The sequence below is a fragment of the Populus alba genome, chromosome 3 (genome assembly GCF_005239225.2).
Source record: "Populus alba chromosome 3, ASM523922v2, whole genome shotgun sequence".
NCBI lineage: Eukaryota > Viridiplantae > Streptophyta > Magnoliopsida > Malpighiales > Salicaceae > Populus > Populus alba.
Genome location: NC_133286.1, coordinates 10,014,895 through 10,028,115, shown reverse-complemented (window position 1 = coordinate 10,028,115; position 13,221 = coordinate 10,014,895). Strand labels below are relative to the sequence as shown.

Below are 13,221 nucleotides of genomic sequence, written 5' to 3'. Positions count from 1 at the left end.
ATTCATCATATTGTAATCTCTTTGTAATAATTATCATAAATTTTTATTCTTGTTTTTAACCTTTTCCTCTATTTCTTTCAGCAAAGGCATCAATATTTTCCATCAATGGTTCTATTAGTTTTATCCTAATCTTCGTTTAAGATATGCATATTTCTCTTTTAATGATATATATATATATATATCCTAAAAAGTTGGTATTTCATGTTCTATATCTACTCATAATTTTAAATTTATATTATAGAGTTACACAAGTATAATATAATTAAATTCACCTCCATACATACAATAGTTGAATTGAAGAAGTAACCAAATAATTAAAACAACTTGAATATAAAGTAAACTCAATAACTTAGGATAAAAAAGGAATACTTATATTATATAGAGTGGTTCATATTCTGATTATATCCACAAATTAAAAACTTCTAGATAATGCAAACATCTTTTAAGTAATTTTTTTTTTTATGAAATTGAAAAATTGCAAAGCCCTGCTAATTACAAAGAAAATTGTAAAATATATTTTGATTATCACCTATTATTCTATCACCTATAGAGTTATCACTTTTATAAATATTACCTATTTGTTTCTAGTTAAAAAGTTTCCTGAGAACTTGATAAAAATTGCAATGTAGTGATTTTAGTTTTTTGTTTGAATCGTTAAGATGATTATCTCCCCTGCAATCTGTCTTATATAGTGACGTCAACACCGTCAACAACTAATTACCCTCATACCCATTTAGGATTCTCCACTAACTTCTTTTATTAACTGCTAATAGACTTTTATTTTTTTTGAGTTTTTATTCCATGATCTTCACGTTCATTAATAAGTAGCTCGTTTTTACTTGTTTTTGTATAATCATGTGTATGTGAAAAATAACCCTTATTTTTTAAGTTTCTTTCAATTAATTCAATTATCATATAGTTAATATATAATAACTCTCTCTAATCTATTTCCAACTTATAATACAGCACTAGTAATAGACAGTTCATGAGAAAAGTTTATTAGTGGACAAGCGCTCTCAGAGCGATGAATTACCCTGTGCAGCCATAAATTACCAAAACGGGGAGGCGGCTGCTTTACGCAGGTTCGATGACATTCCAAGCTAGGGAAAATTATCGAATCCTGGTTCATTTAGACCGTCTTTGGGGAACTGCTATTTTCTTAATTAGCAACAAATCAATAAATCTCAACAAATTGAATGGCAAATACATGAAAACGATTTTTTGCTGTTTCAAGTGTTTTGTTCTCGTATTTTCTTAGAAGAGAAGATACAACTGTGGTTTCTTCAAAATGTCATCAAGCAACACGATGGAAGGCCTGCTCTACAAAGGAAAACAAAATTGACAAAAGGTACAGCAGTGAATACGATCAAGCTATGGTGTAATATTTCTCTTGCACACATACATCAGAAAAAACCAGGTTTGTCTTTCAAAAACCTGACATATGCTTCTACTCATAAGAGAAATTTCCGAATTATCTTTTGCGCTCCCTGGAAAAGTGCTTATAGTAGTTCCCTCGTAATGTCAAGCGATTCAATGTCCAGCTACTCTACAGTGGAATTGATAGCCCTTTAATTCCTAGGACATCATATCAACTGTCAAATGTTGTCAAAAAAGGCAACCAATATAGGCTTGAATAATGCCATCACTCACTCATGCCATCACTTCCTTCAATATCACTAAGTCCATCAGACGCTTCCTGATCCTCTTTGCTATCTTGATCTGTTTCCATGGCATCTTCAGATTCCTCGTCATCACTTTCATCATTGTCCTCGTAAATTACAGGAGTTACTGTATGATTTTCATCTGATGCATCATCAACAACCTGTTTGCAGGAGAAAAGGAAAAACAAAAGAAAGAAACAAATGATCACGTTGTCAATAAATCAAGCTGCATTAACCACTATCTGCATAATGCCGCACAAAAACATACCCCTGCGTAGAGAAAGTCTATGTAACTTGACAATTGAAGAGCTGACTGGAAAGTTGACACTCGGGATTCAATGAGCTGAATAAAACCAACATGCTTTAAATTAACACTTTAAGAGGAATTATATAGTGATCATCCAATTAGATTCAATAGCACGTAATAATGCAAGCATCCCCACTTCAAAAACATGTTAGATACACCATAATCTGCATTGAAATTTTAAATGGAACTCGGGATTCAATTATGACCAAGTAAATGGAACTCAACACTCCATCAGTAAAGAACAGTCTAATATCTTCTTTGAAATTTAAGGAAAGCCAATATCTGATTGTCTCAACTATATTACAAATGAAAAAAACAACTCGATAATCAAAAGGGAAAAACCAATTGGTTGAAATGCAAAAGGAAGTTCAAAGTGTATGGATGGGCATGAATTTACAGAAGAAAAAGATTTTTTTTCGTTTTTTTTGTTATGCATCACCATCAGAGTCTTTCCAGGGTGAAGTTCTCATTTTCACCTGATATAAGGAATTCAAAGCATGTAAAGAAGATTCCTGAGACATTATTCCAGTTGAATGTTGAAGAAGTAAACTTCTTAGCCAAGGAAGAGCACACGCCAAGATTGCACCCCTGGAACAAAAACACATTTCATAAGACCTGACAATAAGATATTTTTGTTTCAAATCCAACAGTACTTTTCTGTCCCCCCTTTAAGAATTTTAAGATTAAAGAGAGAAGTTCAATGAAATCCACAAACTAAATACAAATTTGAAAGATTCATGGACAGATAGACTGCCAGATTCACCAGATACAAATTGATAAGACAAATAATTATCCACCTGGAGTGAATTATGGATAGAAGAGACTGTAAGAGCTTGAGCACATCAGATGGATTGAGCAGTGAGATTGAATTTGCAATAACCTGTAAACAGAAAATCTCCAACTTATGTACCAGTACATTTTGTTTCTTGATAAAAACCTGCTTATTGAAAACAAATGTGAAAAGAAGTGAGCACTCAAGTTTTTGGTGAGAATACTAGCAATTGGTTTCACACTAAAGTAAACCTCCTGTAGGTGAAGTTCAGCATAACATATCTAAAGTGGAGAAAACAACCTTCTCATCTTGGGTGTATAAGCAATCTAATAGAAGAGCACGATCATCAGCACGCAATGCTTGCTTAAGAAGAATGTTAACAGAGTCAGCACTTGGAGGCTTTGCATGAGGAGGTGATTCTTCTATCTCAAGGCTGTTGGTTTTGCCATTATCTTGTAAAGTTATACTAGCAAGTTTTTCCCCCATGGTCGGCTCATTGACATCATACTCAACAAGGACTCCATCAGTTGCTGCACCATGTTCTATATCAGTTAAGTGAATGTGTGAGCGAGCATACATTAGTATTCAATCCAGTAATAACAAAATTATTTGTCAGGCATTTGTGTCACACTAACACTCCTGGTGGTTCCAACGAATAGGATAAAACACTAGCAGGAGCTGAATGTAAGTATTTGACTAGAATTGACATTGTCAACTTCCACGCATGTAAGACTGAATAAATATTGGGAGGGTTCAACTCCTTTCTTCTTGCTAGAATTACATGCTTGATCACCACCACCACAGTGAAGGCAGAGTGATATGAGTTAAAAGGCTCATTTCGACATTGGAGTAATAAGAAAACTTGAGAACCTAATCCCACAATAATCCTCTTTCTCCAAATATTTTTCATTGACTATTAAATTGCTATTTAGTTCATAAAACCTGTCTTCAGTCAAAGCTAATGGCCCTCACAGAAAAGTACCTATCCCTAATATCTTCTATTACAGTGAATCCTCTTTCTCCAATCAGAGCCAAAATAAATAATTAAAAAAGAAAAGAAATGAAGCTGTATGATAGTAGGACTACCGGGCTAACCATTAACTCAAAACTGTATATTATCTGCTTCTAATTAAGTAAATGAAACTTAAAACTAAATCCAATTGCATAAACAGAGGACCTATCATCTTATCAAGTCATAATATTTGTCTTTCAAGTGCTAAACATAATAAGCCATGTATTTTGTAAGTTATGCAAAGGAATTGCAGACAACGCAAACAAGGAACAGTAAGTAGAATTAAAAATCAACTGTATGACAATCGATACCAGTATCAATTGTGTCTCCCGCATCAGATGCAGCACGTTTCTTCTTCTTTGATTTTTTAGCTTTAGTCGAGGCAACTGCTGCTTCTGATTCTACATTTTGGACATCTGCAGCACAGTTTCCTCATGTTATAATAACACGAAACACCAAGAATAAACAATTTTAAGAGTTTCCTATGAAATGATTTTACCTAACTGTTTTGGTGCAGTAGCGACATCATCAACCTGGAGCAGAGTAAACTTGAGGGGCTTTGTTTTCTTCTTCTTGTGGATGCTGAAGTCAGCAAGGATTTGGCCATCTTCCAGCTGTTTTCCTGCAAAGATAAGGCATTGCTGGTCTTGTGGGATGTCTTCCTCATCTTTGATTTTGGCCTTTACACAGTCCACTGTGTCTGAAGACTCCATCCCCAGTGTTAGGGTCTTTCCTGTTACCATTTTCACCAAAATCTGCATTTTTTCCCCGGTTTTTTATGCTAACAGGGAGGCAACAGAATACGAGAAAAGGTTTCTCCAGCTACAGTTCACCAGTTCACTGCTGGTTCAGTGCAGCTTCAGCCTATCAATTTTTCAACCGTATAGGACTTGTAAAACTTCGAGAGAGAAAAGTTTGCAATAGAACCTAAATTTAAACAAGTCATCAAACTTCTAAACATCCAAATTTCTAAAGTTCAAATACAAAACACACACAAATAAGTTAAAAAACACAAGTTTAATGAAAATTTAAAGCATGAAACAACACTTGACCATGCAATTTAATGCTAAATGTCCAAACATTACATTGCCATCAACATAGGCTAAAAAGGAAAAGTGAACTAAAGTAGCAACCTCCATTCCACTGTTTGATGTAATGAATCCTGCAATTCTACAGGAGTTGGCATTCATATTAGAGGTGAGGTTCATTATTTATCTGTTTCCAATGTGAATTGGAAGCTCCAAAAAGTTTAATAGTTATTCTACGCTTTAAATAATGGTCTCTATCACAATATTGAGTACACAAGTCCAGCACGAGCACCCATTTCCCTGTTCCAATTCCAGTTTCTATCTATGAAAAAGATTAATAACTACAAATTCCACCAGACTATAACAATCGGCATACATGAGAAATAATCCTAATTTAGGAAATTGGATTACAAAATACTAATATATTGCCGGAAAAACTACCGGCTTTGAATGCATTAGTCCTATTTAATAGAATCTCAAATAACTCTTCCATGAATACATTACCAGCTATGCCATTACACCAATCCCATTTTTAGCACTACTGGAAAATTAACTTAAAGATTGGTAAACTTGGTCAGCAATAGAATTTGATTGAACCCATTCTAATTCTAGTGAGCACTAAAGATGAAGAAAGCCCGCAATGGGAATATATCTTGGTGAGTTTGCTTGCTAGTTAGCATAAACTGGCAATTCCTTCCCTGGAAGAGCAACTGAACCTTCGCGGGCACCCCCATTTAAAACAAAGGGTCGAAGGTCTTAGGCCTCTAGTTTTCCCCGTCCCCCCTTCGTCGGGCGGTGCTTGTGTGGGGAAAGATATTGAACAGAATTAATTTAGTATTGACTTTATTCATACTAGGAATGCAGCCGAGGGAAACCTTAGCAACATGGTTTTCATTGTTTTGATTACCTTTTCTTTTTCCTCAAGGGGAAAAAAAGAGAGCTTCTTGACTAGCATAAAAAACTAGACACTGTGAACTAGTAAGTACCTCAGCAAGCAGAAGAAAAATTCTTCAAGGAATCCATCAAAAATGTCTTCGCGTAAGAAAATCTAACAAGGAAATTATTTTCCCGATCGTGATCTTTCTTGATGAATTATGAGCAATTGAATGGGATGTTTTCTTTTTCTCTTTTTTTTTTTTTTTTTAATTTCTTAGGGTGCGGCCAAAGTTAAGTTAGCTGAGTTGAAATTAGGTTATTCAGGTGCTCGAAACGACGTCGTTATGATCATTCAAGTTGACTCACCTTTCCATTTTATTTCTTTCTTTGAGTCTGAATCGGATTCAACCTTTTCAAACAGTCCAGATTGACACAAACACAAACACAGAGACAGAGACAGTTGTGTCATAGAATGGGCTTTGGGCGTAAGACTAATAATCCAAACACTCAAAATTTTGTTTGGGCCTTTGCTATTACCGACCACATCGAGGGTTCTTGCACCGACCTTAGATCAAAAAAAAAAAAAAACCGTTAACTTATTGTGCTATAAATATATACAAGGACCTCATTAGTAACGATCAAGCCGTGTTATACTCTTATATGATAAGCCAAACCGTCTCTCTCGGATCTTCAGGTGACTTAGACTTCCTCTCTCAACTGGACTAGTTATTAGCTTGTTTCTTGAAAGGATGCTTCTTGTTTCATGTCTATGATGTGGTTTGCTTGATGAAATTCTCATCTCGTATTCCTGCCTGTTGCTTTTGATGCCATGCATTCCTCACTCGTCGTGTTTGTGCATGTTCAGAGGGATCACAAGCTTCTCTCCGGGCTCCAAGTTGTCGCTATTAAATCTATAAATCTTATGGTTTTTGTATCAGTAAAATTGTCTTTTCTTTTATTGTTTCAGTTGAGCTGACTTGGGTCTCTGCTGCTTCTCACATCTGCTTAGAGTTGGTTGGCTTGTTCGAAGAAAATCGATCAACTGCTTGGTATGTAATTTATGCCACCTTTTTTAATGATATTTGAGATTCTATTTATCCAGTATTAGTTGCTTATTTGTTAGTGCATCTGACTTGCTGCTGAAAACTAGCCACAAAAGATAATGGGGTATGTTTCAAGTAATTCCAGAAAAAATCAATTTTTAAAAAGATGTAAGGTGACCTTAATTTAAGTTCTTCGCAAGTACAGAATATGTTGTTGTTGTGTTTCTCCTTTGGACTATAGTTTTGGGTAATGATTGTTCTATTCGACACTTTATACAGGACATTAATAGTGATGAGCACACTCTTGAAATCTACTAGGTTAACAAATAATATTTGCTAACACAAGGAATGTGACTTCCTGCTTTATGTTTGCAAGACCATTGCTTTCTTTGTTGTGTTATTTGGGTAAATAAATGGTTTCTTGGATTTGATGACTATTTTCTTCGAGTTACAGTTTATTTTGTACTGTTTTATTGTTGCTTTTCGTATGTTTAAAGCTAAACTCAATTCACTGATTACATGATTTTCTATGATTATCAAGGGATCATATTCTTTTTAAGAGAGAAGTGAGTTCGAAGTTCTGAAAATGCCAGGGGATAGAAGAGTCGATCGTTTGTCTTCTGATCGGTCTAGATCGTCGCCTTACCCTTGGAGTTCAAAAAATACTGAGCAATTCAAAACCCAAAGCTCATTGGGGTCGGAGGAGAATGTCCAAAAATGGGGGAATTTTAGGTGCCCCGTCTCTGTGGACCGTCCACGTGATAAAGGTGACGATCCCGAGAGATCATTGAGATCGACCAAAGATGTCAAAGAATGGGAAGAAATTCGGTGCCCCATTTGCATGGAACATCCCCACAATGCTGTTCTCTTACAATGTTCTTCCTCTGGCAAAGGCTGCCGGCCTCACATGTGCAATACTAGCTATCGCCACTCAAACTGCCTCGACCAATTCCGCAAGTCTAATGTGTCATCTCCATCCGTGGAAATTTTGCAAGAGATTCCTTCTGTTTCCAATAGAACAGGGGGAGAACTGCAACTGCCTGGGCAAACTGAGCATAAAGAGAGTGAACCGCAGCCTAAGCTTTGGTGCCCTCTGTGTCGAGGACAAATCTATGGATGGACTGTTGTAAAGCCTGCTCGAGAATTCATGAATTCCAAGGTACGGAGTTGTTCTTGGGAGAATTGTGATTTTAGTGGGAGTTATTCAGAACTTAGAAAGCACGCAAGGTCTGACCATCCTTTCATCCGCCCATCAGAGGTGGACATCCAACGACAACATGACTGGGCCAGCTTTGAGTATGAAAGAGATGTGGCGGACATTGTTGCTACGCTCGGTTTAACAAGAGAGGAACAAGAGGAGCTTGGTAGAGAATTTGACGACCTCCCTGCTATGGTCAGCCCAAATGAAGAAGAAGATGAGGAGAATGAAGACAGAAATAGAAGATATTCTTATCAGGTTGGGAGAACTTCAAACCTAAATGACCGTCCTGTTGTCCTCCTCCGTTTTGAACTTGAGATGTCGCCAGAAGACCATGATATGGAGACTAGCCATAACAGTAGGCAAACCAACAATTTCAGATGGAACAGAAGCATGTCACCAGCAGGCTATGAAAGGGGGGCTCGTTATGCTAGTAGACGAACCAACAATTTCAGATGGAATAGAAACATGTCACCAGCAGGCTATGAAAGGGGGGCTCGTTATGCTAGTAGACGAACCAACAATTTCAGATGGAACAGAAACATGTCACCAGCAGGCTATGAAAGGGGGGCTAGTTATGCTAGTAGACGAACCAACAACAATTTTAGACGGGACAACAGTTCTGGGAGTAGTAGTCCAGAGAGGATGCTGCATGGTCTGAACAGCCATAGTTATACCAGCAGACGAACCAACAATACTAGATGGAACAACAGTTCTAGGAATAACGATCCAGAGCGAATGCGACATGGTCTAAATAGCCATAGACAGAATGATGGTTTCAGTAGAAATGGTAACTTTAGAGAGAACGGTAATTTTTGGAGTCATCGCACGGAGAGAAACCAGCTCAGGCGGAGTGACAGTTTCAGGCGCAGACCGTCAGAGAGGACGCCCTGAACTTTAAGACAAAATAGCAAAATCCGTTGGAGAGAAGGCAATGTAGGCTGAACGACGACAACTCTAACCGTAGTCTGTGGAGCGATAACAGTGGAGACGGCCGACACGCAGTGAAGAATTGAGTACTGGATGTTGATAATTTTATCTTTCAAAAGTCTTTTGTGCTCTGATAATATAACATATTCTGAGTTTTTTCAATCTTTCTATTCTGTTGTGAAACATTTGAATGCGTGTTGAAGGAAGATTTTAGGTCCCAAACCAGCAGTGGCTCACACAATCACTCCTTTGATCTTAAAAAATGGGTTCAAACAACAGTTCTAGCTTTTCCTCACTGACAGGATTAGGCCATCTCAAGATTGTCCTAACAAGATTTCAAGAATGAGACTCCAAGAACATGGTATTTGATGATAAATAAAATGAATTTATTTATGTTAAAAATAAAAATACATGAGCCAGCGGTGAAGCTTGCAAGCGTTGGCCCATTCTAAAAAACTACAATAAACAAATTGATATATTGGGATAATTTTCAACATTTGCGAGTAACGAAAATGAATAAAATCAAAGAAACAATTACTTTAAACCTCACCTCTTATAGTTTAAAATAGGCTGGCCCAATTAATACTTTGAAAATAATCACTGCACCATTCTATATATATATATATATATATATATATATATATATATATACTAGTCCATAATCGTGCGATGCTGCGGGTTAATTTTTTTTATATATAAAATACCAAAAAAAAACTAAAATCTAAAGGCTATATCCAAGAATCTTGGGTTTGGCTATAACGTCTGACCCAAAAGTAATATTTATAATAATAATAATAATAATAAACTTGCATGACCTAGTAGGTCTAGCTCCAATACCAAACCCAATAGCCTTGGATGCGGAATCTGGCTGCAAGGTCATGTTATAAAAACATGATAATTAAATAAATTAATTAAAAAGAAAAAAACTAATGAAGAAAAAGGAAAAAAATTTGAATTAATTAGGTTAACCCGTTAAACCTTGGAATTCGTGTCGTGAACATTTGATAACTAAATAGAAAAAAAAAAAGTAACGGGTTAACCCAGAATTAATCGGGCTAACCTGTCAAACCAGGTTACTTGTCAAACCCGGGATCCGTGTCATAAAAGTCGATAACTAAATAAAAAAAAATTGAACATTAACAACCTAAACTAAACGAAAAAAAATTAATTAAAAAGAAAACAAAAACAAACAAAAGACATAAGCCTGTACTAATGAGGAAAAGGAAAAAAATCGGAATCAATTAAGTTAACCCGTCAAATCAGGTTAACCCGTTAAACCTAGGATTCGCGTCATGAAAGTCTGATAACTAAATAGAAAAAAAAAATTGATGGGTTAAACGAAAAAAAAATTACCAAACTAAACTAAACGAAAAAAATTAATTAAAAAGGAGAAAAAAAAAATTCAGGTTAACTCGTTAAACCAGGTTAACCCGTCAAACCTGAGATCCATGTTATGAAAGTATGATAACTAACTAAAAACTTTTTTTCATATTAACAAACTAAATTAAATAAAAAAAAATCATTAAAAGAAATAGAAAAAAAATTGAACATTAACAACCTAAACTAAATGAAAAAAATTAATTAAAAAAAAAAACAAAAACATAAGTCTATTACCAATGAGGAAAAAGAAAAAAAATCTGAATCAACTAAGTTAACTCATCAAATCAGGTTAACCCGTCAAATATGGGATTCACGTCATGAAAGTTTGATAACTAAATAGAAAAAAAAAATAACAAACTAAACTAAATGAATAAAATTGATTAAAAAGGAAAAAAAACAAAAAAAACAAATTCAGGTTCACTCGTTAAATCAGGTTAATCCGTCAAACCCGAGATCCGTGTCATTAAAGTACGATAACTAAATAAAAAAAATTTCACAATAATAAACTAAATTAAACAAAAAAATTCATTAAAAGAAATAGAAAAAAAAAATTGAACATTAACAACCTAAACTAAACGAAAAAAACTAATTAAAAAAACAAAAAAAAAAAAACAAAAGACATAAGCCTATTACTAATGACGAAAAAGAAAAAAAAATCTGAATCAACTGAGTTAACCCGTCAAATCAGGTTAACCCGTCAAACCTAGAATTCACGTCATGAAAGTTTGATAACTAAATAAAAAAACATTAATGGGTCAAACGAAAAAAAAAATTAACAAACTAAATTAAACAAAAAAATATTGATTAAAAGAGAAAAAAAATATTAAAAAAAAAAAATTCAGGTTAACTCGTTAAACCAGGTTAACCCGTCAAACCTAAGATCTGTGTCATGAAAGTATGATAAATAAATAAATAAAAAATTTCATATTAACAAACTAAATTAAACAAAAAAAAATTCATTAAAATAAAAAAAACACACAAAGAAAAAAGCAAAAAAAAAAAAAACCCATAGGCAAAACGAAAAGAAAAAAAAACGCTAAAGTGAAAAATATACGTGTTTTAGAGTTCTTTAATTAGTTCAATCGCTAGCTGTGAGTTATAAATTTTTTTTTTTAAAAACAATTGGGTATATAGACTGCTTCAATATATTTTTTACATAAAAAAATTTAAAATATAAATAAAAAAAATCTAAGCATGTATTTAATTAAATAAATTGATAATCATTTATGTAAATAAATAAATATATATACACACACACACACACATTAACAATAACCAAGAAAAAAATTGAAAAAATTGATAAATGAATGTAGATCAAAATATTCAATCACATAAAATGAAACATTAACCCGATTGTGTTTATTGAATTTATTTATTTAAATCAATAAAAGATAAATCTACACCCTAAAAAACTCATGATTTAGAAGATAAATACAAATAAAATTAACTGAATAAATAAGCATAATAAAAAATATTACGCAAGGCCAAACACATTAACAATATTTTTTAGAAATATTTTTTTTATTTTGAAAAATAAACTTTGTTTATATGAAATAAATAAAAAAATTATAGATGAATCAAAATAATATCTTGAAAGATCAAACAAAACAAAACAACTAAAAAAAATTATATTAAAAAAAGATGTGCAAAACACGTGATCTAGGTCATGAAACCGGGATAAACTCATAGAAAAAACTTGAAAATAATCACAAAAATCAATATTAAAACTAACAAATGCAGAATGATAAGATTATACGAAGCCGAATCTCCAACAAATTCAATGTTGAAAAATAAAACAAAAAACAAATCAATTACACAAAAAAATCTAAAAAATAAGGGTGAAAAAAAAATCATTAATTAGAGGGATAAATTGAATTGAAAAATAAATTTAATAAAAGGAAAAACAAATCAAAAGAATTAGAGTCAAACTGAAAAAAAAATAAAACAACAAAAAATTTGATTGAATGATGAAATTGAAAAAAAAAACAACAAAAGTGTCAAGGAAAAAAAATAAAAAAATATATATAAGGATCAAAATGAAAAACAAAACATTTGAGAAATTGCAATTGAAGGACTAAATTGAAAAAAAAAACTTATATAAAAGCTATAAGAACAAAATAAAAAATTAAAAGAATGAGGACTAAAATTAAAAAAAAAACATATGAGAAATTGTAATTAAAGAACTAAATTGAAAAGATAAAAAAACTTCTATAAATTAAAAAAAATGCAAAATTAAGATAATGAGGATTGAAATTAAAAAGTAAGAAACAAAGAGGACATTGGTGTACATTACTTGTTAAGAGAGGGAAATGAAGGGGGGCAAATCAAATAACCATCATCGATAATCCAACCATCGTAAACCGTCAGACGTCACTCTACATGAAAAAGGATGCGTCGCTCCACATGGAAGATGATATACTGACGCATCTAAGGAGACGATAAAAAACTAGTTTTGGCCATCAAGTGGCGTTACAGGTGTCGCCTGAATGGTGTAGGCGCTTTGGAGCGTGTTGAACACACGTCGGTAGCTTTTCTAATTAAAAAGATTATTTTAATGATAAATTATTATTCCACTCTTATGGAAACCAACAATTAACAACAAAATTAGCACGCCAATAACTTTTCTAATTAAAAAGATTATTCGAATGATAAATTATTATTCTACTCTCATGAAAACTAATAATTAACAACAAAATTAGACAAAAAAAACTCTAATATCCCTAATCCTAATACATTAAATTTTTTTTGGGATTCAAGGATACATATGTAATTCTCTTTTAAATGAAAAACAAAAAATATCTATATACCTCTATCCACAATAATTAATTTATTATTATTATTAGGGGTATTTTCATTATTTTACTGTACAAACAATTATGTATAAACAAAAATACACTTGCACAAATATCTGAACAAATGCAACCAATTTTTTTTACGAAGACCATAGCCATTATCAAGACGAGCGAGGATAAAGAGAAAAGTTTTGATGTAAGTCGTGAATTTGAAGGTGCTGG

The 13,221-nt window shown here is 33.2% G+C and overlaps 2 protein-coding genes across 5 annotated transcripts; one reads left to right on the top strand and one right to left on the bottom strand.

The window, feature by feature from the left end:
• Positions 1 to 1,604: 1,604 nt before the first annotated feature.
• Positions 1,605 to 5,958, bottom strand: LOC118038047 (uncharacterized). 4 transcript variants are annotated; one of them, XM_035044320.2, is made up of 8 exons: positions 5,767 to 5,958; positions 4,252 to 4,679; positions 4,064 to 4,168; positions 3,041 to 3,282; positions 2,766 to 2,848; positions 2,445 to 2,556; positions 1,930 to 2,004; positions 1,605 to 1,822 (listed from the first exon to the last, which is right to left on the bottom strand). In XM_035044320.2, the coding sequence occupies exons 2-8, from the start codon at positions 4,511 to 4,513 to the stop codon at positions 1,643 to 1,645; spliced, it is 1,059 nt and encodes a 352-aa protein (XP_034900211.1). In that variant the 5' UTR covers positions 4,514 to 4,679; positions 5,767 to 5,958; the 3' UTR covers positions 1,605 to 1,642. The 4 variants fall into 4 exon arrangements, with proteins under 4 accessions (XP_034900211.1, XP_034900213.1, XP_034900212.1 ...); XM_035044322.2 differs by having other exon boundaries at positions 3,041 to 3,270; XM_035044321.2 differs by having other exon boundaries at positions 4,252 to 4,616.
• A 322-nt stretch (positions 5,959 to 6,280) lies between these two features.
• On the top strand, positions 6,281 to 9,040 carry LOC118037976 (uncharacterized). The gene is made up of 3 exons (XM_035044174.2): positions 6,281 to 6,350; positions 6,624 to 6,705; positions 7,241 to 9,040. Exon 3 carries the CDS (start codon positions 7,286 to 7,288, stop codon positions 8,789 to 8,791), a length of 1,506 nt encoding a protein of 501 aa, XP_034900065.1. The 5' UTR covers positions 6,281 to 6,350; positions 6,624 to 6,705; positions 7,241 to 7,285; the 3' UTR covers positions 8,792 to 9,040.
• Positions 9,041 to 13,221: the final 4,181 nt, after the last annotated feature.